The sequence below is a fragment of the Sminthopsis crassicaudata genome, chromosome 3, assembly GCF_048593235.1.
Source record: "Sminthopsis crassicaudata isolate SCR6 chromosome 3, ASM4859323v1, whole genome shotgun sequence".
NCBI classification, from domain to species: domain Eukaryota; kingdom Metazoa; phylum Chordata; class Mammalia; order Dasyuromorphia; family Dasyuridae; genus Sminthopsis; species Sminthopsis crassicaudata.
In genome coordinates this window covers 622,300,385-622,325,226 of record NC_133619.1, presented here as the reverse complement: position 1 = coordinate 622,325,226, position 24,842 = coordinate 622,300,385, and the positions used below count along the sequence as shown (strand labels likewise).

At 46.5% G+C, this 24,842-nt stretch overlaps 1 protein-coding gene across 3 annotated transcripts in view; it reads left to right on the top strand.

Annotated features, from left to right (window-relative positions):
* Window positions 1-24,842, top strand: part of SPSB1 (splA/ryanodine receptor domain and SOCS box containing 1) — an 83,026-nt gene that overhangs the window by 44,168 nt on the left and 14,016 nt on the right. For 2 of the 3 annotated variants that reach the window (XM_074306347.1, XM_074306346.1), the window contains exons 2-3: window positions 17,084-17,164; window positions 21,142-21,983. In XM_074306347.1, the coding sequence (XP_074162448.1) occupies window positions 21,290-21,983 (694 nt within the window). In that variant the 5' untranslated portion in view covers window positions 17,084-17,164; window positions 21,142-21,289. The remainder of the gene's footprint in view (window positions 1-17,083; window positions 17,165-21,141; window positions 21,984-24,842) is intronic. The other variant, XM_074306348.1, reaches the window with a different exon arrangement.

The window sequence follows — 24,842 nt, the reverse complement described above, 5'->3', positions numbered from 1 at the left end:
CAGGAAGATCTGAGTTCAAATCCAGCCTTAGAAAATTATATGCAAGTTATTTCACTCTGTGTGCCTCAGTTTTCTTATCTGTAGAATGAGCTGGAGAAAATACCAAACCACTGTCATACCTCTGCCGAGAAAACCCCAAATGGAATCAGAATTTAACAACAAAGTCAGAGTGACCTTGAAGGAAGGTCTATATCCCTAGTCCTGTGTTTGTCAGATTGTGGAGAGATGCTGACTGATCTGGACTTGAAGACACTTCGTTGTTACTGGGCCCTTCTTCTCAAAGCTCCAAAGGCTGGGAAAGTTTCATGTTCACTGAAAAAACGAATAGCCTGATGAGAAACTCGTTCAGTGGCTTGGCTGATAGCACGAGGATTTTTTTTTTCTCCCCATAAAGAGAAGGGGGACCCCAATTTGCATGGCGGTTGAAGAACACCTCTGATAACCTCCTGAGAATTAGTGAATGTCAAGGTCTGGAGAGGAGGCGGTGGGAAGTGTCTTGAAGCAATTTGAATAAAATTCAACTTTGAGCTCAGATTTAAAGAAGTTTCTCCATTTGACGTGTACCCCCACGCCCCTGAACTGGGGCTGGTCTACTTTAGTTTAAAACAAAAAATCAAGGGAGAGTGAGAAGCATAAAGAGCATAAAGAATGAGGGTCTGGACAGAGTAGTGGTCATGAAGTTATTATTATCTAATAGATTGAATAGCTCATTGGAATAGCTAACTATGGCACCCACTATGTGCCAGCACTATGCTAAGTGTTTTTCAAATTATTATCTCACTTTATATCCTCACAGCAACTCTAGGAAGTGGATGCTAGTATTTATCCCCATTTTACAGATGAGGAAACTGAGGCAGGCAGAGATTTTTGTGACTTGCCCAGGGTCACACAGGTAGTCTGAGACTGGATTCAACCTCAGGTCCTTCTAACTCCAGTTCCTGCACCCCCATTTTAATATACGACATGCCTTAATTCTAGTGCTTTCCTTCTATTATTTCTTCTTCTATAAGGCTTGCTTTGTTTGAATGTTATTTCTCTCATTAGATTATAAACTCCTTAAGGGCAGGGCCCATTTGTTTGTTTGTTTGTTTCCCTAATTATTGGTGTTTAATAAATATTTATTGACTGAATGACTGAAGTTTCATGAAAGTTGAGGACGTGGGACCTATGGATATGACATGTCACAAACAGTGACTCAGTTGGTGTGTTGGTTTTGCTGAGCTACTTTTTTTTCTTCCTATTTTACAGCTTTATTAATAGAGGATGGCTGGGAGAAGGGGTCATATGTGGGAAATAGTGAGATATTGTATGTTATGATTTTAAAAAGAAGTTTCAACAAAAATAGAAAAAAAATTGGGGAAGATAGAATGAAGGTCTTAGAGGCTTGTACAGGGTTTTAAGTTCTCCTCTCCGGAGCTTTTTCCAGCGAAGGGCCTCCTTGTCCTAATAGTAGCCCAAAGGGTGAGTCGCCTGCTGACGGCTGGGGGTGCCTGCCGGGCCTCCAGAAGGATGCTGCTCTTCCCTCTTGGTGCTGTTTGGACCAAGAGGCCTTCCTTCCATGGTTAGGTCATGGCTTTATTTTTTTCTCCATCCCCCATCCCACCCCTGAGCTCCTGCCAGAGCCCTGTAGCAGCAGCAGCAGACCGCTGCACCTGGGTCTCTAGCAACCCCACCGCTCCCCAGCCTCCCCTTTCCCCAAGCTGCTTCTCACTTTATTTTAGATGGCCACCGTAACACCCAAGCTTCCAGGGACCTCTCTGCCAAGGAAAACCTTTATCGTCAAGAGAAAAGAGGGAGGGAGAAGCTGCTCCCTTTCACTTGTGGACTTCATTATGTTGGGGCATCTCATCCCTGTCCGGCCTGCCTCTCCTTGGCAGGGAGGGAGTGGGCTCTGGGCCCTTGCGCCGGCTCTTTGGGGACTGTGACCCCTGTCTCGGATCAGAAGGACATGTTCTAGGAGCCTGTTCTCACAGGTGTCTTTGAGGGGAATTGGGGCTCCCCCCTAAAACAGCCATCTGCAACCCCCTGCCTGGGAAAGAAGCATTCATTCGTTCATTCATTTCTCTCTGGGTATGAGGAATGTCTTTCATCCACTTGGGGCTTGTTTAGGTAGAGATGGGGGGAAGGGGAAGGCTTAGGAAACAAGGGGGTAACTTGAGACGTTTCTGCTGGCTGGCAAATTTGTGTGAAGTAAAATGGACCCCTCAAGGTAAGAGGAAATTAGGTGGGCGGCTCTGGCCCCGTAGCAGGGGGCTGGGGAGACTGGCCCCCAAATAAATGAATGAATGACTAATCGTGTGGTGACCCAGAGGAGGTGGCGGGTACCTTCCTGTAGGAGGAAGACCAGACCTTGTTTAACCTCTTCCATCTCAGGAGACATGTTTCCCTATCAGCACCCCTTCTGTAAAAATTATTTTGGAGGGAGGGGAGCTGCTGATTGTCAAGCCAGATGTTCAAGGGAAGGGGAGAATTCTTCTTGCTCCGGCCTACCTTTCCCCACCTTTGTCTGTGGGGACCAGTCGGATTTCAGTGAAACCTGATGCACGAGGGGGGTGAAATGGTAATTCATTCTCAAGTGACTCCCCTTGTCTGCCTGGGAGGCGTCATCTTTCTCTGGCCAAGCTTTGGGCCGTGAACGGAAGGAGACCCTGCTTGAGCATCCTCATGTCCCCAAAGGATGAACATGCAGTAGTCTCCTGATGTATCCAGATGTTTGGACTTTGCAAGGGGAGGAGATCATGATGGGAGAACTCATTAATAGAGCTTAGAGAATTAATTCATTACATCATGAATTCTCCCTGCATTTGTCTCTCCTTGGATCCCCACCTGTCTTAGCATGCTGACAGGTATATAGTAGGTGCTTCATAAATGCTTCTTGACTAACAGAGTACTGTTCTGCAGCTTCTTTTGGCACAGTGACGGATATCAGTAGGTGCTTCATAAGTGCTTCTTGACTAACAAAGTACTGTTCTGCAGCTTCTTTTGGCACAGAGATGGGTATATAGTAGGTGCTTCATAAATGCTTCTTGACTGATTGACTAACAGTACTGCTCTGCAGCTTCTCTTTTGCTTTCTTTCTTGGCTTGGAGTCATTCCATACTTTATAGGACTTGGCAACAGAAGGGGAGAGAGGGACCCGGCTCTGGCTTGTCCCCACTGGCCCCCAGCCAGGTTGGTCATCACAGAATGTTTCATAACTGGAGTGTGTTAATGAGTTTCCGCATGTTAATTTGCCCCCGGGGTGAGCTTCTATTCCTTTCACCAAGCTGAGGAGGAGGAGGCTGCAGATGGGTTTTTGGGGGGGTCTCCCCGACTTCTGCAGGTAGCAAGTACAGGGAGAGCCCCCTTTCAGGAGCCCGGAAGGTGCCGCCCGCAGGCGTCCGTCCCTGTGGAGGAAGGAGCATTTCTGCCTCGCTGTGGATTCGGCGGCTGACAAACTTTACGATAATGTCGATGCTCCGCCGTCCATTTGCTCTGGCTGCTTTTGGGGGGACCAGTCTTACTTTAAGGGGGCTGGAGCGTGGTTTCCCAACTCCTGAGGGGGAGCTGCGGATATGGTGGCAAGGGCAGGCTGGGGCGGGGGGTGGACTGTAATCTGGACGCTGTCGCAAGGGCTTCATTTAAAAAAAAGAAAATTACCTTGTAATTGTTACCAGCAGCTCAGAGATGGCCACACTCCGAGGTGGGGCAGGCCTGTTATTTGTTTTCCTTTCTGTGGTAACCAAGGCCCTTTTGCCTCGGTGACGGCGGGGTGCTGCAGCCGAGGCCAGGGTTGAGCCAAGGACGGCCCCGACCCTTTCTGGGAACTAGCCGGCTGCAGTCCCCCTCCTGAGGAGTTGGATTTCCTCCAGACCTCTGCTCCCCCCACCTTACTAGCCTGCCATCCTTTCCCCCCCTTTTTTCCTTTAAATGTTAAAACAAAACCCGAGGCCCAAAACATTGGTAAATGCCCACTACGTGCCAGGGACTGGCTAATGCTTGTTCTGGGTCACTCAGGCAATATTCGCACCCAGATCTCTGATTCCAGTGACTCCAATTGAAGTATTATCTCTGCTCTGCCCCATTTGTTCCTCCCTGGGATTTGCTTATGAAATTGTGTGACTGTGCAGGAACTTAGTTCTTCAGGGTGAGTTTAAAGTGGGGGAGAGGGTAGGCTGGGGGGGTACATGGCGTGGTGAGAATGAGGTGGCAGGAGGGAAGAGGAAGCTTATGGTGAAGAGAGACAGGTTTGGAGGTTCCTCTAGGGAGGAACTTGGGGACTCATTGAAGGTTCTTTTTTTTTTTTTTTTATTTCCTGAGGCTGGGGTTAAGTGACTTGCCCAGGGTCACACAGCTAGGACGTGCTAAGTGTCTGAGACCAGATTTGAACTCAGGTCCTCCTGAACTCAGGGCTGGTGCTCTACCCACTGCGCCACCGAGCTGCCCCTGAAGGTTCTTGAGCAGGGTAGTGACAAGGTCAAAAATAGTATAGTACTGGTGAAATATGCTAAGGGATGATGGGTGGATGGACAGAAGGTTCAGTAGATTAATTGGAACTAGCCTCCAAAAACAAGCGACTTTTCTGGGTCACGTTGGGCATCTGGGAAATGAAACATTCAGACTAAGCACTGGTCCCTTCTGACGATGATTCTGTCACTTCTTGGGAATCTAAGCTTTAAATCTGATGCTATGTTTTACTTCTTAATAATAATTATGTGTTAATAATCATCTACTCTCCTGATAGGAAGAGATTCCCTTCCAAAGGCGCCCTTATCATTATCATTATTATTACATTATTGTTGAGGCAATGTGTAAAGCACAGAGTCTGGCACATAGTGGGTACTTAATAAATGCTTTCTTCCTCCCTCCCTTCCTCCCTCTCTCCTTTTCTCCCTGCCTCCTTCCCTCCCATCTCCATCTCTCCGGAAGGCCGGGCCAGGTTGCTGGGGGACAGAGGAGAGAAGGCCCCGGTCTGTGAGGTGCACACATCTCTCCCAGAAGCCTTCCCCGGTCCACAGCTGCTGCTCCCATTAAACTGCAGTGATTCATGGGTAGCACGTTTGGAGGGGAAAGGGTTTTCGGTGCTCCAGACCTCAGTCCCCACGGCGTGTTTTGCTGGCAGACCTCACCACCTCAGCAGAAAAGCCCCTTTTGATATGGGAACGGAAACCGGGCAGCCTCAGAACTGTGCAGTGTGCCCAGTGATTGGAGAAGGGCGAGCGGCGAGCCAGGCCGCTCGGCCCGGGGACCCCGCTCTGCCCGTCCATGTGGGAGGCCCCCCGAGATGAGATCCATCCTGGGGAGAGCAGGGCTGTACCCTGGGAGTGGCGAGGACCCGGGGCCAGGATCTGGGGCCAGGCTTGCCAGGGAAGGGGCCATGGATTCAAATGGCCTACGCTGCCTTTTTAAACATTTTTTTAACTGAAAAGGTAAACATTTTGCTGTTTTTAATTTTATGGAAAGTTAAACTTGCGGAGGAAATACCTTTCTAAATGTGGCCCTGTGATGTCACAGGCCAGCTATGCGGAGGCGTGTGCTGGGTGGATGGAGATCGCTCACCCTGATTTGTATCCGTGACCAGCACGACCCGGCTTGGCCAGAGATTGGGGCGCCAGCCCCTGACGTCGCCTCTTCCCTCAGGCCGTCGGCTACCTGGCTTTTCCTTCCTGGCCCGTTCCAGGAACGTGTCTCTGGATGCTGACCCCACTCAGGTTGACCTTCGTGATTGGGTACACGCAACCTTAGCGTGTTCACTGGTTCTCCTGCTTGCTACCTGGATGGCTGAGGGCAAGGTCCTTAACTCTCAGTTCTCTCATCTTTAAATTTGGGCCGGAGGATCTTTAAGGTCTATCCATAGTCTTAAATCCCTTGGGCCTCAGTTTGTTCACCTGTAAAATGGGAAGGGATGTGATCAGGTGGCCTCTGAGATCCTATGACCCCATCACCTCCTCCTCTCCCATCTCTAAGGCCAGAAAAAGCATCTGCCCATTGCCCCCCTGGCATCAGAGAACTAGCCTTGAACTGAAATGATCATTTCCAGATGTAGCAGCCCCCTGCCCGCTCTCCCTCATGGCTCAGTTCCCAGGGTCCATAAAGGAGAACAGCGGGGTGGGGGCAGAGTGGTGGGAAGGGGTTTTAGGAGGGAGTCCGTCCTCTGCACTGAGTTTAACAAGCGTTTGTGTGGCCAGCGCTGGACTAGGTATGCAGAGGCAAAACCAAGCCTTGCACCCAGTGACGTAAGGCTCCCACTTTCCATAGTGCGTGAGTTTTTGTGAAGCTCGAGCCTTTTAGTCCTGATCCTCCCATGAGTTTGTCTCTTCCCGTTAAGAGCTGCCCTCCTACGTCTGTCTGTCCTTTGTCCCTCCCATCCACATCCTCCCTTCTGCTCCTCAAAAAGGGTTCCCCGATAAGGCTGGTGGTGAATAATAGAATAACTTCCACTTTTAGGCTTGCAAAGTGACTTTCCATAATGTCTCATTTGATCTGCACAATAGCCCTAGAAGGAAGAATTATTACTAATGACTTATCTTTTATTAAATAATTTTAAGGAAATAATTTTATTAATAGATTTTTCAGATGAGGAAAGTGAGATTTAGAAAAGTTAAGTAACTTTCCCAGTGCAAACATCTAAAGTGGGATTTGAACTCAGGACATCTAGTTCCCAAGTCTAGCATCATCTCTTCTGCCTTTGAACCTTTTTTCTTTCCCTCAAACACCGCTTTTATGATCCTGCTCCCCCTCCCTTCCAAAGCCACCTTAGATGGAAATGTCCTGTATTTATTTGAATTTGTTCTGTCTCTTTTGTGCATATATATGTGGGGTCCTTTTCACCAGCAGCTCTGCCACGGATCCTGGGGAACAGGGATGCTCGCCTTCTCTTTGTATTCCCAGACAGAGTGCTCAGCGACAGCGGGCTCTTAATTTTTGTTTTAACTCTTAATTAGTATATATAGGTTTTAATCAGGCAGTCAGCACTTATGAAGCACCTGCAGACACTGTGCTGAGGATATAAAAAAAGGTGAGGTCAAGGAATTGTCTGGTACCGCTGGGTCGTCGATCCCCTTTGGCAGTTTGGGGAAGCCAGGGACCCCTTTCCACTAAAACCCATACATGATATATAATAGGCACTTAATAAATGGTGGTACATAGTAGGTACTTAATCAATGTTTGTCAAAATCCACTTATCAATATATGTATATATACATAGATATGGTATGTATGTGTCTACATATACAGTGTATAGTGTGTATATATGTACGTGCATGCACATATGCAGTGTGTATAGTGTGAATTGTGTATATACATATATAGGGTGTAGGTATATATACACATGCAGTATATATGTGTACATGCATACAGATATAGTTTGTACATGTACATGCATAATAGGTATATGTGTATATACATATTTAGTGTATATATGTGTATGTATATGATGTGTATGTATTTTATATATGTATGGTGTGTGTATATATAGTGTATATATATAGAGAGAATGCATGTACATATGCATGTATATGGCACATGTGTGTAATATATTATATATGTCTTGTATGTATAGTGAATGGATATATATCCATATATAGTGTGTATGTATGTATGTGTGTGTGTATATATATATATACACACATATATATAATATATATATATAAAATGTGTATGTATTTTATATATGTATAGTGTGTATATAGTGTATGTGTATGTGTGTGTATATATATATATATATATATATATATACACACACATCTATCTATCTATCTATCTATATAAATAGAGAGAGAGAGAATGTATGTACATATGCATGTATATGGCACAGGTGTGTAATATAATATACATCATGTGTATATTGTATATCCATGTATAGTGTGTGTATGCATCTATGCACATATATGGCATGTGTGTAATGCATACATCACGTGTATGTGTATGTATCCATGTATAAATACACATGTGTATATGTGTGCACACGTATGTGTATAATATACACATTTTATATGTGCGCATAATGTGTATATGTACATATAATGTGTGTGTGTACACGTGTATATATAGAAAGGAAGACTTTTTTGCCTTCCTGCTTTGGGGTTTTCCCACTTGTTCGTTTTTCAGAGAATTGTCCACTCCGGGGCAGGGCTGGGACTCGGCCCCCATCTCCCGCCTGCCAGGGCAGCCCTTCTCCCCCATGCGCTTCTCGGTTTGAGAGGAGGGCCCAGCACCCGCGGAGATCATTCAGTTAGAAGGCAGCTCATTTAAGAAGTCATTTTTTAGTTGCTTTTCCGGGGCAGGGGCGGGCTGGCGTGGCTGGGGGAGGGGATGGCAGCTTGTGGGTCTCTGCGGCCCACCCCGCTGGGGCGCTAATCTCCTCCCGCGGAGCCGAGGAGGAGTGCTCCCGGCAGGTGACGGGCCGACGTCTGAATGGCCCTTTTGTGTGGGCCTCTCTCCCCGCGTGCAGATGCGGAGCGTCTCGCTCTGCCAGGCACAGGCCGGCAGGGATTGTTCCAATTGTGAGGGCTTCCCGGGGAGGGGGGAGTCGGAAGCAGTTGTCTGAAGCTGGGAGGGGAGGGAGGAGACTTGTTTAGGGTCTGACCATGGCCGAATTGTGACCGTATTGTGATTTTTCCGGAGAATCAGGGGTCGGTTTTTCATCTAGGGATATTTGGCCAAACAGCAAGTGAGCCGGTGGTAGATAGAGCGAGCTCTTCTTGTCTCGAGGTCTATTTCTATTCACCGCTTTTTCTGTGATCATAGACCCAGAGACAAAGAGAACCACTCTGTCGTTTTACAGAGAGGGAAACTGAGGCTCAAGGTTGCTGTAGATGATAAATCTGACACTGGAGAGGACTGACCCTGTCAGTTTGCAAAGAAGGGAACCGAGGTTTAGGGATTGGACTGATTTGCAGGATTTGAACCCGTGGCCTCTGACTGCCGAACCGGCGCTCTTTGTACCATGATGGATACACTGGCAAGAAGTCCGGGTGTTCACGTTTGAAATCTGCCCTTCCAGCTGCCCTCTGGAAATTGGACTTGTTTGGAATGTTGATTTTGTTTTTGGTAGGGAGCCGGAGAATTGAGAAAGCGCTGTATGTCTCCTCCGATGCCGGCTCAGTTCCACAAGGATGGCATTCATGGATCGATGAAGGGCCCATTGTCCCCCCAGCTCTCGCCATCTCCCCGATCTCTGCTCCTTGCGGCCGGACTTTGGGCTTTTTTCCTCCCCCGGCCCCCGGGGAGGGATGACAAGGGCCGTACCCCAGAGAGATCAGAGGGGTACCTTGGACTTTCCCTTTGCTCATGTCATGAGAACACTAATCGGACTCTCGAAGGCTCTCAGGTTACCCCACGGGAATGCCATTGACTGAGTACCTGTGGCGTAAGCGGGACTTCAGGAACAAGGGGGCTGCCTGCCAGCTGCCTGCGGCCCAAGTCCCGTCCCTCTTCCGTCCCTACACCCTCGGGATCCCGGCCCTCCGGCAGGGGCACGAGTGACACGCCCTCCCCCCGCCCCGCCGGCACCGGGAGTTTGAGACCCTCGGCCCTTGAGCATGCTTGGATGGCGCGGGTTCCCCTTGTCCTCGGCTCTCAAGCCTGCAAGGGTGCCCTGAAATGTGAGGGTTCTTGTGAAGTTTTTGGTCTGGCTTTGCTCTTCAGCCAAGAAGGGCCCTTCCTTGGGATGCATTGTGCCCATCCTCCCAGCCCATGCCCAAGAAAGAATGTAGGAGAGGGTCCTGGGGTAACTGTGCTGGGTGGCTATGGACGTCATCCAAATTCAATCCATTTCATGCGGGGAAGGTATAACGCTGAGTATCTTTGCGTGTCCACGCTTAGGTAGCAGAGCTTAGAAGGCAGAGCTCCTGGATTCTAATTGCAGCTCAGATGCTTCACTAGCTGGCTGATTGTAGCCATCCCTCTTCATCTCTTTGCCCCAGTTTTCCCATCCATAAATAGGGGATAATGTCCCCTAACTCACAGGGTTGTCATGATCGGAGTTGATAAAGGGATCGATCACTGGGAGGATAAAAAACCCGTTTATGATTAAGCTATCCCTTCCCCACCCTGCAACGTCCCCTGGTTCTCGTTGCCAGGTGATCATAGATTTGGAACTCTAAGACCCTGTAGAGGTCATGTCGTCCAACAGATGGGGAAAGTGAGACAGAAGAACAAGGTTAAGTTCTTGCCCAGCGCGGGGTCTCCCGAGGTATCCCCTAGCAGACAAAGTAACTTGGGGGACTGTCAGCCACTGCCAGGCTGGTAAAGCGGAGGGAAGGAGGGGAAGCCTCAGAGGCACGTTCCTGTGGCACCCAAGAAGTAAGGTCCTGCTTCTGAGAAGCACTTATTTAAGTACCCTGTTGGCAAAGGTGAGAGCCCTTACCTCTCTGTGAGTGTGCTAGTTGTTTTGAAGTACCAGGCCTGGAATTAGGAAGACTCATCTTCCTGAGTTGACAATATCTGTGTGACTCTAGGCAAATCAGAAAACCTGTCTGCCTCAGTTTCCCCATCTATAAAATGAGATAGAGAAGGAAATGGCAAACCATCCTACTATCTCTGCCAAGAAAACCCTAAAATGAGTCAGAAGAGGTAGACAGGACTAAAAAAATGATTGAACAAGTTTTTGGATTGGGAAAGATCTTGACCTTGGAAATCATGGAGTCTAGCCTGACCGCTAAGGTATCTCTGCTTCCAGGTGTGAGAAACGAAATGCCCATGGTCACACAGTTCTTAGGATGCAGAAGCGGGCACAAGACCCAGATCTGCTGACCCCAGATCCTTTCCCACTGCATCAATATCCATTTAAATACTCTTCAGTAAAAGGATTTTTATCATCATGTCTGACCAGGAGCATTTTCTTTTCTTTTCTTTTTTTTCCCTGAGGTACCTGGGGTTAAGTGACTTGTTCAGGGTCACACAGCTAGGAAGTGTTAAGTGTCTGAGGTCAGATTTGAACTCGGGTCCTCCTGACTTCAGGGCTGGGGCTCTATCCACTGCATCACCTAGCTGCCCTAGGAGCATTCTCTTTTTAAAGAGATCCTGCTCTTCAGTTGGTGCCTTTTTGATGGCCTCTGCAAGTGGGCTACACTTGCACACTCTCTCTCCCCAAAGGGCTTTAGACTGGGTTATCCCTAGTCCTATAATACTTCCAGTCAGAGGAACAGCACCCTCCCCTGTGAATCTGCCAAGGGCATAAGGAACTTGGGGGATAATGGAAACTAACAGAAGTCTGGGCTCAGCGGCGCTTGTGGGGACAGCCATGAGTCACTAGCACTTTAGCCTTGGGACACTTCCAGGTGAAAAGATCAGAGAGAAAGTGGAAAACAGAAATGAGAAAGGTTTTGTTGGATCAGAGGACCAAGATTATCTAGGGAGTGAGGGTCAAGCCAGGATTAGCCCATCAATGATCAATAATCAATCCATTGATTCCTTAAGGAAGGACCCAATGAGTGCTCGGAATACAGATATGAAGGAGAAAACCATTTCTGCTTTGGTACAGGTTACATTCTAATAGAGGGAGGCAGTCAGCACATCTAAAAATATGTACGGCATAAATCTGAAGTGAATAACCACAGACCTAGTTATTAAATCCCTGGTAGTCCTTTTTGGAGGGAGATGGCAGCAGTCGGTGAAGGAGGGAGAGGGGAGCAGAGATCCCAAGGATTTCTGATGAGTGAAATGCATCTTAAGGGTAGGAAGGACTCCATGAAGCAGAAGCAAAGTGGGATGCACGTAGCAGAGGTGGGAGATGAAGGTCTTATATGAGCAACAGGCGGCCCATTTTGTTGGATGGCAGGGTATGGGAGGAATGACATCCACTGAGGCTGGGAAGATAGGCTGGGGCCGGGTCGTCAAGGGCTAAAGAGGGAAGTTGGCTTGTACTTATTCAGTTGGTTGAGAAGGGGAGCGGCAAGGTCACATCTGCACTTGAGGAAAATAATTTTGGCGTCATTGTATAGGACAGACGAGTCAGAACAGGCTTGAGAGAGGGACACCAGTTAGGAAGCTTTTACAGTAATTGACCTTGAACCTGGATCTTCCAGAATTTTATCCGTCACATTGTCATTTGATTTTTTTTTTTTTTCCAGACACTCTGGGTTAAGTGGCTTAGCTAGGGTCACACAAGTCTCTGAGGCCCACTTTGAACTCAGGTTCTCCTGACGCCAGGGCCTGTGCTCTATCACTGCAGCTCCGAGCTGCCCCAGGGTGAGAATAGTTCTCTCTATACTTAATAGCCAGAAGTACTTTTTTACTCAGGGGCTGGATCCATTGGGAGCTTTTTCTAGGCAAAAGTATGATACATAAATGGTATTTCTGCTCCGGGTCCTTCAGGGAGGAAGAGGCAAGAAGAAGGACTTATTGGATCTCTGTGAGTAGATGCTCCACCAGGGACACAATTCTGGAAACTCCTTTAAACTCTGAGAACATTCAGTCCATAAGAAATGGAAATCAGAAGCCACTCAATCCGATCCCTTCATTTTTCTGAATAGAAAGTTGGAAGTCCCCATAGATGAACTGCTCAAGGCCAAATAACTCAAATAATCTAACTCTCATCTTTACGAAAGGAAAATTGGCATGAAGAGGTTAAGTGACTTGATGGGCTCGTAGATTTAGCGGTAGAAGGGACTGTAGGTATTTTCTGGTCCAATGAGGAAAACCGAAAGGCATGAAATTATTTGTTCAAGGTCAGGGGAAGAGGCAGGATTTGAACCCAGTACTTTTTCCCCATAGTCTTCTGAAGTGGAATCCCTTAGGGGGGTATCCAGTGTATTCTGTCTCCTTTGTGAAGTTGTCAAGTGAATAGTTGAGGACCTTGAGGCCAGCCTCCACTCCCTGTCCAGTATTTAGTGCTGAACCTGACACTTTAGAGGTGCTTAATAAATGTTTATCGACTCACGACTTTCTCATGGAGAGGAACATTTGGCAGCAAAGATAGAATGATGTACCCGTGACCTTGATGATTAGTACAGCCAGTAACTTTTATTTTTTCACTTTTAATTTTTCGTATCTAAATGAATACAGACCTGATTTCCCAGGGGACAACGGCTTTAACTGATTGTGTGGTTTTCTAAGCGCCGTTGATGAGTCATTCGGGGCCTTCTGGAGGTGGAAGGCAGGTGTGTTTGTGCCCTTTAAGGTCAAAGGGGATGACTTGGGGACTGTGAGTGCTTTTATTGCCCCCCCCCCCCAAGCAGGAGAAGCTTTCGGAACCCATTTCAGCAAATGCTTAATGGAACTGAACTTCCGAGAGGTCAGAGCAGAAGGAGCATTTCCTTGACTCATGGGCAGAAGACATTCCCAAGTTCTATCCTGGGAGTCTGATAAGGTGGATCAGGCTCTTATTTCTGGCTCTTTGGGTTTTTTACATCCCTATTCCAGACCCCCAAAGAAAACGGCTTAAAGCTAAATATTCAATGTAAAGGTACTTCATTGAGTGACTAAGCTAGGAGGGAGTCTTCATTCCCATTGACATTTGTTCATTTCCACAGGCATGTGTCTCTTATGTACCAGGGAAAGCAACCCCTGCTCTTAAGGAGCTTCAGTTGTACAAAGGACATTGGGGAAATTAAGAAGCCACCTACTGAGGGTGATCGGGAATGACCTCTTGTAAAATTTGTAGCTACCTAGGGTCTTGTAGGTGTGTGGGTTTTTTCCTAATCGAATAACGAGTGTAAGGGGGAAGGGGGTGTTTCCTGAGCAGAAGTATTCCAGCCGAAGCACCAGTCCTAGCCCTGATACTTGTCTTCCACCCAAGGGACCCTGGGCAATTAGCCTTTCAGCCCAATTTCTTCATTTGTAGAATGGAGATGGTAATAGCTCCTTCCCAGGGTGGTAGTGAGAATGAAATAATATTTGTAAAGCTCTTGTTGTTGATCTATAAAAATGCTATTATGATTATTGCTGCTATTATCCTGGGCTTTAGTTTAACATTTTTGTAAGAAAAGACTGAATGAAAGGACTTCCAGGATCCCTTCTGGGCTCTCAAATCTAGCACCCTGTCATTTCCTCTAAAATTATTTATTTATTTTCCCATCCTGTCATTTTTTTCCTTGGAAAGGTGTCCTTTACCCAGAGTCTATGAACTTATTTTTTGAAATTTTATTTTAATAGTCTTATTACTTTTCTAGTTACATGTCAATATGGTTTTCAGCATTCATTTTTGTTAAGATTTTGAGTTCCAAATATTTTTCCCTCCCTCTTTCTTCCCCAAGACAGCAAGCAATTTGATATAAGTTATACATGTACCATCATTTAAAAAATATTCCGTATGAGTCATGCTGGGAAAGAAAAATGAGAACAAAAGGGAAGAACCACGAGAAAACAAAATGAAAATAAAAGGTGAACATAGTATACTGCGTCCGGTCTCCATGGTTCTTTCTCTGCATGTAGATGCTATTTTCCATCCCTTGTCTATTGGAATTGTCTTGCTGCGCTGGATTGCTGGGAAGAGCTGAGTCTATCATAGTTGATCATCCTAGTCTTGTTACTGTGGACAGTGTTTTCCTGGTTCTAGTCACCATGGGAACTTTCATAATCTGGTGTATTTTACTTTATACGTTTTAAATCTTGATTTTTGATAAGGGGATCCTCAGCAGACTGTCAAGAGGGACACAACACAGGTTAAGAAGCTTGTTTATGCTCTAGAGACTTGTATTGCTCTTATTCTCCCATAAGTTCAGGGTTTGAGAGCATCCTTGAGCTCAAGCAGAGGCTGACCAGCTCCCTACCTTGTCTAGGGGAGGGGAGAACTGCAGTAATGAGGGAATGTGACCCCAGAGCTTCCCTTGCAAAATCCTAAACTGCATCAGCCAAGTTGGGGTGAGGGAGGAGGGAGGAGCCTTGGTGGTAGAGACTGAAAGGAAGGCTGGGGGTGGGAGGATGTTATTTGATCTTCAGGTGAAAGGAGGTTTTATAAATAGGTCACCTTGTTCTGCATCTTGAATTTTATCCTTTCCCAGCCTTTGTGGGGTAAACAATAGCTTAACTGTTCTAGGGTCACTGAAAATCACTGGGAGGGGAGCTGGCTTGCCAGGCTGGATGGTCCCCTGCCCCAAGCACCCCTGTGTGAGTGCCGCCCCTTCAGAGAACCTCAACCATTTGCCAATAATCCCTTGGGAATCTGGACGTGGGGGCAGAGGGGAACATGGCAAGCTGCCTTGCCTATTTTCAATTATTTCACCCCAAGAATAAGTGAGATTTTTGGTTTGTCTTGGTTTGGGGGGGAGGGTCATTGGGATTTTTTTTTTTTTTTTTAAGTGACTCTGGAAATAGAAGTCTCTGAAAATCACAGGTCTACACTGGAATGAGTGTTGTACAAAGATCTGAGTCCACTTCTCTCTTTGCAGATCCTTTCAGATTCAGATACTAGCTGGGTCACCCTGAGTCAATCAGGTCATCTCTGAATCTCAGTCTCCTCTTCAATGAAACCAGAGAATTGGACTCAAAAGCCCCTTGTAGCTTTAGGTCTGCTCCTATAAAGTCCCTGAACTTCACCGGGCCTCAGTTCTGGTTCTGGTTCTGGTTCTGTCCTCCTGGTGAAGATTCATGGGCTAAGCATTAAGCAAAGGTTCGATAATTAGAATTGAGGTAGAATGGACAGAGGCCTGGCCACAAAGTCCTCGGCCATCCCTCACACCATTCCCTTCTCGCCTTGCTATCTATGCACGAGGCCATGTTGGCAATAGGTAACATTTACATAAAATGCCTAACACTAGGCGCCAATGACAATAATAGTATTCTAATAGAAATAATATTAATAATGATGTTATTATGACATAAAATAGTTAGCATTTACATAATTCAACATTATTAATGGTAATAATAGCTGACATTTAAGTGGTACCCACTACGTGCCAGGCACTGTACTAAGTGCTTTACACATACTTTATTTGATTCTCACAACAGCCCTGGGAGGGAGATGCTGTTATTAGTCCCATTGTACAGATGAGGAAACTGAGACAAAAAGGGATTTGCCTAACATCCCACAGCTCCTGTTGGAGTCTGGATTTGACTTCGGATCCAGGCCCAGTGCTAAGCTGAAGGAGCTTTAATTTGAATGGGAGAGACAGGATTGTAGGGGAAGGGCCATCTGATCTGGAGAGCCACAGAAGTGGTAATAAAGGCCATGGAGCAGGAGCAGTCTTAGCCCTGGTATGATTAGGTGACCAGGGTTCGAGGACTGGAGTCTCGGGGGAGTTTGGGAGCACATGGATGAATAGGATTGGTCACTTTATTCCTAGGTGTCAGATATGTTAAAAATGACTTATTTTACTTGGCCTTGATATCCCCAACACTAATGCTATATAGGCTGCAGATTATTATCCCCATTTTACAGATGAAGCAATTGAGAGTGAGAGAGGTAAACATGATTTACCCAGGGTTACACAGCTTCTCATTACATAAGGTGGAATTAAAATCGAAGTCTCCTTAATTTTCATTTACTCCATCTAATTTTAGCCAACTTTAGGCCTGGGTCCCCTTATCAGAAAATTTGTGATTTAGTTAACTTCTTAACTCACAAGGTGATTGATCAGCCATATCTTTTTTTTTTTTTCCCTGAGGCTGGGGTTAAGTGACTTGCCCAGGGTCACACAGCTAGGAAGTGTTAAGTGTCTGAGACTAGATTTGAACTCAGGTCCTCCTGAATTCAGGGCTGGTGCTCTATCCACTGCGCCACCTAGCTGCCCCCTCCTTAATTTTCAAATCAAGGGGAGGATCCTCTTCCAAAAGGGGAGCACCTTGATCTCTAACACTACCACTATATAGGCTGCAGATATTATTCCCATTTTACAGATGAAAAATTTGAAAACTGAGAGAGGTAAATGTGATTTACTCAGGGTTATACAGCTTTTCGGTATATAAGAGAGAATCCAAGTCAAAGACCCTCTTTTGAAAGGGGAGCATCTTGATCCCCAACATTACCACTACATATAGTGGTATACTATATATACCACCTATCACAAGGTGCAATTAGAATCCAAATCTCCTTAATTTCCGAGTCCAGGACCCGCTTCTGAAAGGGGAGCCTGGGGTTTTAGGGACAGGATTTCTACCTGTGAGTTTAGTTACCATCTCACGGCACCCAATCTTAGATTTGGCTTTTTCTTTATTCCTTCAGGTTTGTCCATATCTTGGTCAGGGCCGGCGACTGAGGGGATTGGTGCCGGATCCTGGAACAGACTGGAGCGGTGTTAGACAGGTAGGCTGCTAGCCTTCTCTTTGTTCTGTGGATTGCACCGTGGAGTTCTAAGGCAGGGTCCAGGCGCTCTCCTTGGTGCTCCTCAGCCTTCAGGGTAAGCCAGTGCCCCATTGTTACTGGGCAAATGAAGAATATTCATTGGAAATTGTTAAAGAAAAAAAATAAGAAAAGTAGTCAAATTCTTGAATCATTCTTGCCAGTCATGAAAAGTATGCATGGCACAGTGGAAAGAATACTGGTGTGACAGGGATTCAAATCCTGCCTTGGAAACTGACTGGGCAAGCCAGCTCAATTCCCTTCACATCAGTTGGTTCATCTGCAAAATGGGAATGATAGCGATACCTTACTTTCCTGGTTCAGTTAGTCATTAAGTGCCATTTCACCTTTTTCAGCCTCAGTTTCCTCATCTGTAAAATATTGATAGTAGCACTTATCCCTCAGGTTTGTTGGGAGAATCAAATGAAATGATAATTGTGAAATTGTTTGGCATACAGTAGATGATACATAAATGCTTATTCCCATCATTCTTCCAATTGTGTAAGGGGGAGGAACAGGAAAGTAGTGTAGTGGGTGACACAGAAGAGGAGAGGGAACAATCTCAGAAAGTTCTAGCTTTCTTGAAGGGCTAACTCATATAGCACTTTCCTCTCTCTTCCCCCATCTCTCCTCTCGTCTCTTCCTTATGTTAAACAGGCCACGCATCAAGTTTAATTTTCACAAAGTCATAGACTTAAGATCTCATAGAATGAGATCGTAGAGATCCAGCCTCCCCACATTTAATGGAAAAGGAAACTGAGGTCTATGATTTAGCCAATGTCACACAGATAGCAAGTGGGAGGGGGCCTGGTCTTCAGGGATGAGTTCACTCCTTCCTACTTATTTCTCCCCACTTTTATCCTCCCAGGTTCCCAAGCTGAGTTCAGTTCATGCACTTCGTAGGCAGATTTGGGGTCATAAAACCAAAAAAAGGAGTTTTAGGAAATTTAAGATTAAAAAATTATCCTGGCATTTAGTGGTACCTCATGTCAAGCTCCTTGGTCATGCCTTATGAGCACCAGCTCTGTGGGGTGAGGGGGGTAGTGGAAGAGGTTGTAGCCAGGTTCACCCATCAGGAAAGGGTCCCCAGAGCTCCTTCTTTTCCTTCTGGGAGTCCCGAGAACAAGAAACAAGAATGATGTTGTTCCTCTGGGCGGGCATTTGAGTTCTCAGGAAGATGCCTCAAGGTCAGCTCCTCCAATCCCCTTATTTTTAGGTAAGGAAATAGAAGTTGAGGTTGAGTCACTTGCCTAGGGTCATTTGACTATTAAGGATCAGATCAACACTGTGCTAACCACTGGGTATACAAAGGAAAGCAAAAAAAGCTGGGCTTTATTTTTGAATCCAGTGTGCTCTGAAGGGCTGCATGAGAATCCCAGGGCCACTGGAATGGGCAAACCCTTTTTCTAGCACCCCATGGGTCCAAGAACCGAGGAGAGCCAATGTTCTGAGCTCTCAGATTTCTCCTATGGATGGGCATTTGGCTGAGCCTGCCCTTCTGACCTCCCCACAGACACACTGTGTCCTGACTGATGTGACCACAAATTGCTTTTCAAGGTGGAAAATCAGTAAACCGAGCAAAGGGGAAACACTTTTTGGCTTCTGAGCTACCATTGACTCTCTCCTCCCTTTCCCCTCTCAGTCTGCTTCCTGAATAAGAAGGAACCTCCGAGAGAAGCCCAATCCCCTCATTTTACAGATGGGGAAACTGAGGCCCAGAGAAAAAAAGCTGTTGGTCCAAAGTCATACAAGTAGTAGCTTCTTTTATGGGATAAGAGGCCTTCTTATCCAACCCCCTGTTTCTCTAAATAAGAAAACTTGTTTATTTGGATCCTATCTATCAAGATACACCCTGTTAGAAATTTAAAAAATTTCTTAGTGGTATTTTGGAAATAGTTTTGATTTCATGGTCACCTAAGGGATGCCTCCACCTCACAGTCACAAGATGAACTTAGTGCACATGCCTGGCACATAGTTTATGCTTAATGTTTTGTTTTATTGATCATTAGAATGATTGATCAGTTGATTGATTGATCTTGGGCTTGGCGTCCTTCACCCTCACCCCCATTGAGAGCAGCTCTAGCAGTATCTGTTGGCCTTTTCCTCTCTCTGCACATTTTGTCCAAGAGATTACAATAACTCATCATGTATGTCCCAAAGGAAGAAGAGGTGACTTTCATATCCGATTCCATCTCCTGTTCTTGGCGGTTCTAGCCTTTCTACTCCTCTCCACCTCCCCAGCAGCCTCAGGGTTTCATTGACTAATCCAACCTGAGTCTGAAGAAGCTCATTTAGGATGTGCCTCACAAGGGGGTCAGTCGGCCTTTGCCTAATGGCCTTTAAAGAGGACTCTTAAGGTTATGCAGAGAGTAGGTGTCTGAAGCGAGATTCAGATTCCTGTCCAGGTTCAGTTTCTATCCACTGAGACCCTCAGCTGCCTCCTCTTGCTGCTGACTCTGTTCTCTGGAGCCAGGCAGAACAAGTGTAATAATCCTTCTGCCCCAGGAATTTCAGGCAGAGAAGTAGCGATGAGTTTGCACGTTCCCCCAAGTCTTTTCTAAGTATCCCCAATTTGGTCAACCAGCCCCCAAGCACGAACCGAGACTCCTCAAAGCTAAACTAGTAACAGAACCAACTTTGGTTATGTTTTGTCTTTTGTCTCTTCTGCCCATCTTCTTTCGAAGGTTCTGAAGTGAAGCGGACTCAGGAGACGTTCGCTTGTGGTCAGCCCCTGAGCAAAGGGGATGCTGGGCTCTTAGCTCAGAGACCGTCTGCTCCAGCCCCTCCACTTTCCAGATGAGGAAACTGAGAGATGTAAATGTGATCCTAAGTGCCTTGGTTGGAGGCCAAGATGATTCCTTAGGGAGTTTGTTCATGGCAGTCAGACAAAGTAGACAGAGAGCTATCCTCGGGGACGTTGAGGGTTCAAGGTTATGTAGGCAGTAAGCATCCATGATGGGATTTGATTCATGAGCGACCGCCCCCTAGGAAACTCCTAGGAAGTTTGCCCAAGTGCACACACGTGTGTCCATGGCAGGATTTGAATGCAGGAGTATGATGTGTGAAAGGGCAGTGTCTTAGGGAGCTTGCCCAAAGTCACAGCTACTATTTTTGCTGTGATTCTTCTGAAGTGGAGAGGCAGCCTACCTTAGTGTTTATAGCACTGTGATTTGAGTCAGGAAGATTTGATCTTGATTCCTGCATTGGTCTTTGTGTGACCTAAGGCTAGGCACTTAATCTGCCTCAGTTTCCTGAATTGTAAAATGAGGACAAAGAACACTAGTAACCTCCCAGCTTTGTTGAACCGTTCAAATGAGATATGTGTAAAACACGCATAGCACAGGGCTTGGCACACAGTCGGTGCTTCATAAATGCTTATTTCCTTCCCTTGTTGGTCTCTGGGCAGTTTTTTAGCTTCTGTGTCTCTCAAATCTCTCAGTCAGATGAAACAGTAATAGTTTGTAGAATTGTGAGGCTTAAATAAGACACATAGATCTCTGTGCTTGTCTATAAAAATACCTTACCTCCTCCACTGGGCTCCAAGCTTTCTGAGAGCAGGAACTCTGTCTCATTCATCCCTTTTCCTTCCCTCGCATGGGGCCCCTTAGACAGACTTTGAAACCCTGGCATTCCGGCCTTCGGGAGCACAGTCAGTCCCTTGGCCAGTACTACGGACACCTGCTATTTCCTTTTACAAAGACCCATGACTAGGGCTTGGGGAGGGGGGTTGGGGGGGCACGTATTTGGCTCCTGCCCCAACGCAGCAGTTGTGCTCGGAGACTTGACTGTGTTCTGCTAACAGGTGTGAAATGAGCTTTGGTTTCTAAAAACAGCAGATGGGATGTGTTGTTCATTTATCCAGTTACTATGACCCCGTAGTAATATTTAACTTTTCCCCCTCCTCTTCCCCCTCCTCATCTGTTTTTCTTTCCATCCTTTAGGCAATCCCGAATGCTGTACAAGTTGACTGGGTCTCCTAGCAACCTTCTTTAGGAATCTTGCCGGGATTTGATTGGAAAACAGGACAGAAAGGCCTGCGATTGATGAGTTTGCCTTGGGAGGACGAGAAAGGTGAAGTCAGACGTTAGCATGGGGCAGAAGGTCACTGGAGGAATAAAGACTGTGGACATGAGGGACCCTACGTACAGGCCCCTGAAACAAGAGCTCCAGGGCCTGGATTACTGTAAGCCCACGCGGCTGGACTTGCTGCTGGACATGCCCCCCGTGTCCTACGACGTCCAGCTGCTCCACTCCTGGAATAATGACGACCGCTCGCTCAATGTGTTTGTGAAGGAAGACGACAAACTTATCTTTCACCGGCATCCGGTGGCCCAGAGCACAGACGCCATCAGGGGGAAAGTGGGGTACACGCGCGGGCTGCACGTGTGGCAGATCACGTGGGCCATGCGCCAGCGTGGCACTCACGCGGTCGTGGGAGTGGCCACGGCAGATGCTCCCTTGCACTCCGTCGGGTACACAACCCTGGTGGGTAACAACCACGAGTCCTGGGGCTGGGACCTGGGGCGGAACAGACTCTACCATGATGGGAAGAACCAGCCAAGTAAAACCTACCCTGCCTTCCTAGAACCGGACGAGACTTTCATAGTGCCAGATTCTTTCCTGGTGGCCCTAGATATGGACGATGGGACGCTGAGCTTCATTGTCGATGGGCAGTACATGGGAGTGGCCTTTCGGGGACTCAAGGGCAAAAAACTTTACCCAGTAGTAAGTGCTGTCTGGGGCCACTGTGAAATACGAATGCGTTACTTGAATGGACTTGATCGTAAGTATTGTCTTGATTCTTGAAACCATATGCTGTCTTTGTGTTTGTGGGGGAAATTTTTTTCCTTGGGGTGGGCCAGATTCGTAGCTCCCCAAAAGCTGGTTTCCAAGCTTCTTGGGTTAAACAACTCCATATTCCACTTCTTACTGTAAGCAGTGAGTAGGTCATTTCACTAGGCCTCCATTTATTACCAGTCTTCTCTGAAATGAGGCCCCCCCAGCCTACTTTGCAGAATGATGTAGTAGACCGCGCTGAAAATCAGATTCCTGTTAGCTGTGTGGCTCTGAGAAAGTCACTTGATTCCTGTACCTTGGTTTCCTCATCTGTGAAATGATGGAGTTTGACTGGATAGAGGCCTCCTGCTAATTGGATAGTTCCTCTTCTCCCTAGGATTCTCAAAATTCCAGAATAAAATGACATATTAGAAACATGAGCAAAAGAAGAAATAAAATTATCCCTATCTGCAGATGGATATGGTGGTTTAACTTAAAAAGTTCCAGAGAATTGGCAGAGAAGCTAATTGAGATGATTTTTAACTTCACTAAAAGAAGCAGGATACAAAAAGAATGCCCCAAATCATCAGCATTTCTCTTTACTACTAACCAAAAGGCAAGAAAACCAAGCAATTCCATGTTGAAAATTGTAAAATGCACAAAATATCTGGGAGTCAACTTACCAAGGCATACGTGGTATTTATTTAAAGGCAACTATAAAACACTAATTTACCAAGAAGACCCGGGTTCGAGTCATTTTATGAATCTGGGTAAATTACTTATCTATGCCTCAGGCATCTTTCAATCAATTAATAAATAATCATTTATTAAGCATCTACTATGCTCCAGGCACTGTGCTTAAACTCTGCAGAATTGAGGGTCCCACAGTTAGTAGGCATTTGTGCTGGTGATGGGACTTCCTGTCCATTCAAAAAGAAAAGAAAGCTAGGAAGGCTTAAATAATTGGAGAACACGTCATTCATTGTTCATGGTTGGGCAGAGCCGATATAATATTTTCAACCCATCAGTCCATTTCTTTCTTGCATCTTAGTAGCTCCATTCTGTCGAAAGGTAAGGTTGCATCTGTGTCTCACCTAATAATCCAGTCCCAGTTAGTGTTCCTCCTTAAAGTTCCTTCTTAACTCCTAATTTGCATGGTTTTCACTAAGGTGTAGACAAATTAGTCATTAAGGAGGAGCCAGCTAGAGAAAGATACGCTAGCTGTCTGTGGATTTGAAGGGCTGACTGTCACCTGTGAGAGGGACTAGGTTAGGTTTCTGATTCCCCCCATTTAAATGCTTTACGATTCTGGAGACTTATGAAATATCTTTGGTCAAACGGTCTTTCTAAGGTGGGCTAACACCTCCTCCCCAAAATAGCCCTGATATAGCCATCAGGACTAGAGGTGTGATTTCATGAGTGCAAAGAACTCCCAGTCTATGAGGAAATATTCTCTTCCTAGGCAAGGAGCCATTTTCTCTGCATTTTTTGTAGAATTGCCTAGATTAGAGCTTCTTAAGTTTTTTTCCATTTGTGCCTCCTTTTCACCCGAGAAATTTTACATAAATATATAAAATAAGTATACAAATCAAACACTATTCTCTTATGCAATTAACCATTTTCTCTGCATCTTATGTAGAATTACCTAGACCAGGACTTCTTAAATTTTTTCCATTTGCTCCCCCTTTTTACCTGAAAAATTAAACCAACCCCAGTTATATAAGTATATAAAGTAGGTATACAAATTAAAGTGTTACTGATAATAAATTGTGATTTCACGACCCCCATATTCAGTTACGAGAGCCTCTATGGGGTCAGGAACCACAGTTTAAAAAGCTGGAGCTTAGACCACTGAGAAAGATCAGCCAGGTTCATGCAGTCACTAATGCGTCCCAGGTGGGACTAAATCTGGCTGTCCTTGGCTTCAAAGCCCCCTCAAGCCTTGCTGCCTTCTTCACATTGATGTAACATCGGAAGGACACTTTATATACATCATCTCATTTATAGAACGAGCCGCACGTGTAAGTACATTAAGCTGTGCGTTTCTTAGCCGGTGATCGGTGAAGCTGCCACCTGACTTTCTCAGGGCCCAGACCTGGGGTCATGAATTGGTGAATCCCCTCCCCCTGCTCCTCCCCACCAATGATGGGCAGTGGCCAGCGGTTCAGACCTTCCTCTGCAGCTGACCTTGGTGGGCTGGGAGCAGGTCTGGGCTGGCGCCTCCGAGTTCTAGCCTTGCTCTTCAGACCAGACACAGCGGTGCATGTGGTCTCTCCACCCCCTCCCCAGCCTCAGCCAGAGTTTTGGAGGCTGAATCCAAATATTTGCCCTTGCCTTGGGTGTCCCAGCTCCCTTATCATCATGTTCTGCTCTTCCCCTCCCATCCCACCCCCAAACTACAGCCTTCAAGAGGCGACGAGAAGGGAAAACAACCGCATGATTGGCTGTGGGCTGAACGGGGTGTTGTTGTGTTGCTGTTGATGCTGTTAATTTTTCTGTGGAAACCTTCTCTCCCCCGCCACCCCCCCACTCCCACCCCCCACCCCGTCTCAGCTTTGGCTGGGATAATGAAAACAAGCCCGACTGCTGTGTCTGCGGCTTCCAGAGCAGCTCGGGCTTGACCTGAAACAGCCCCACTACCCCCGATCATGAGACGCTCTTCTGGGCAGAGGCGGTCAGTCGCATATCCAGCAACCACCGGCTGGGGAGCTTGGCTTAGGGAAACCAGGGTCTCCAGATGCCGAATAAATGGGCTGTAGCCGGTGTTTTTTACACCCTTGGGGAAGAGGGACAGAGGGAGAAGGGAGATGGGTTCAAATGTTACCATCTTGCCCTTAACCTTGGACAAGGTGATCTCAGACCCTCC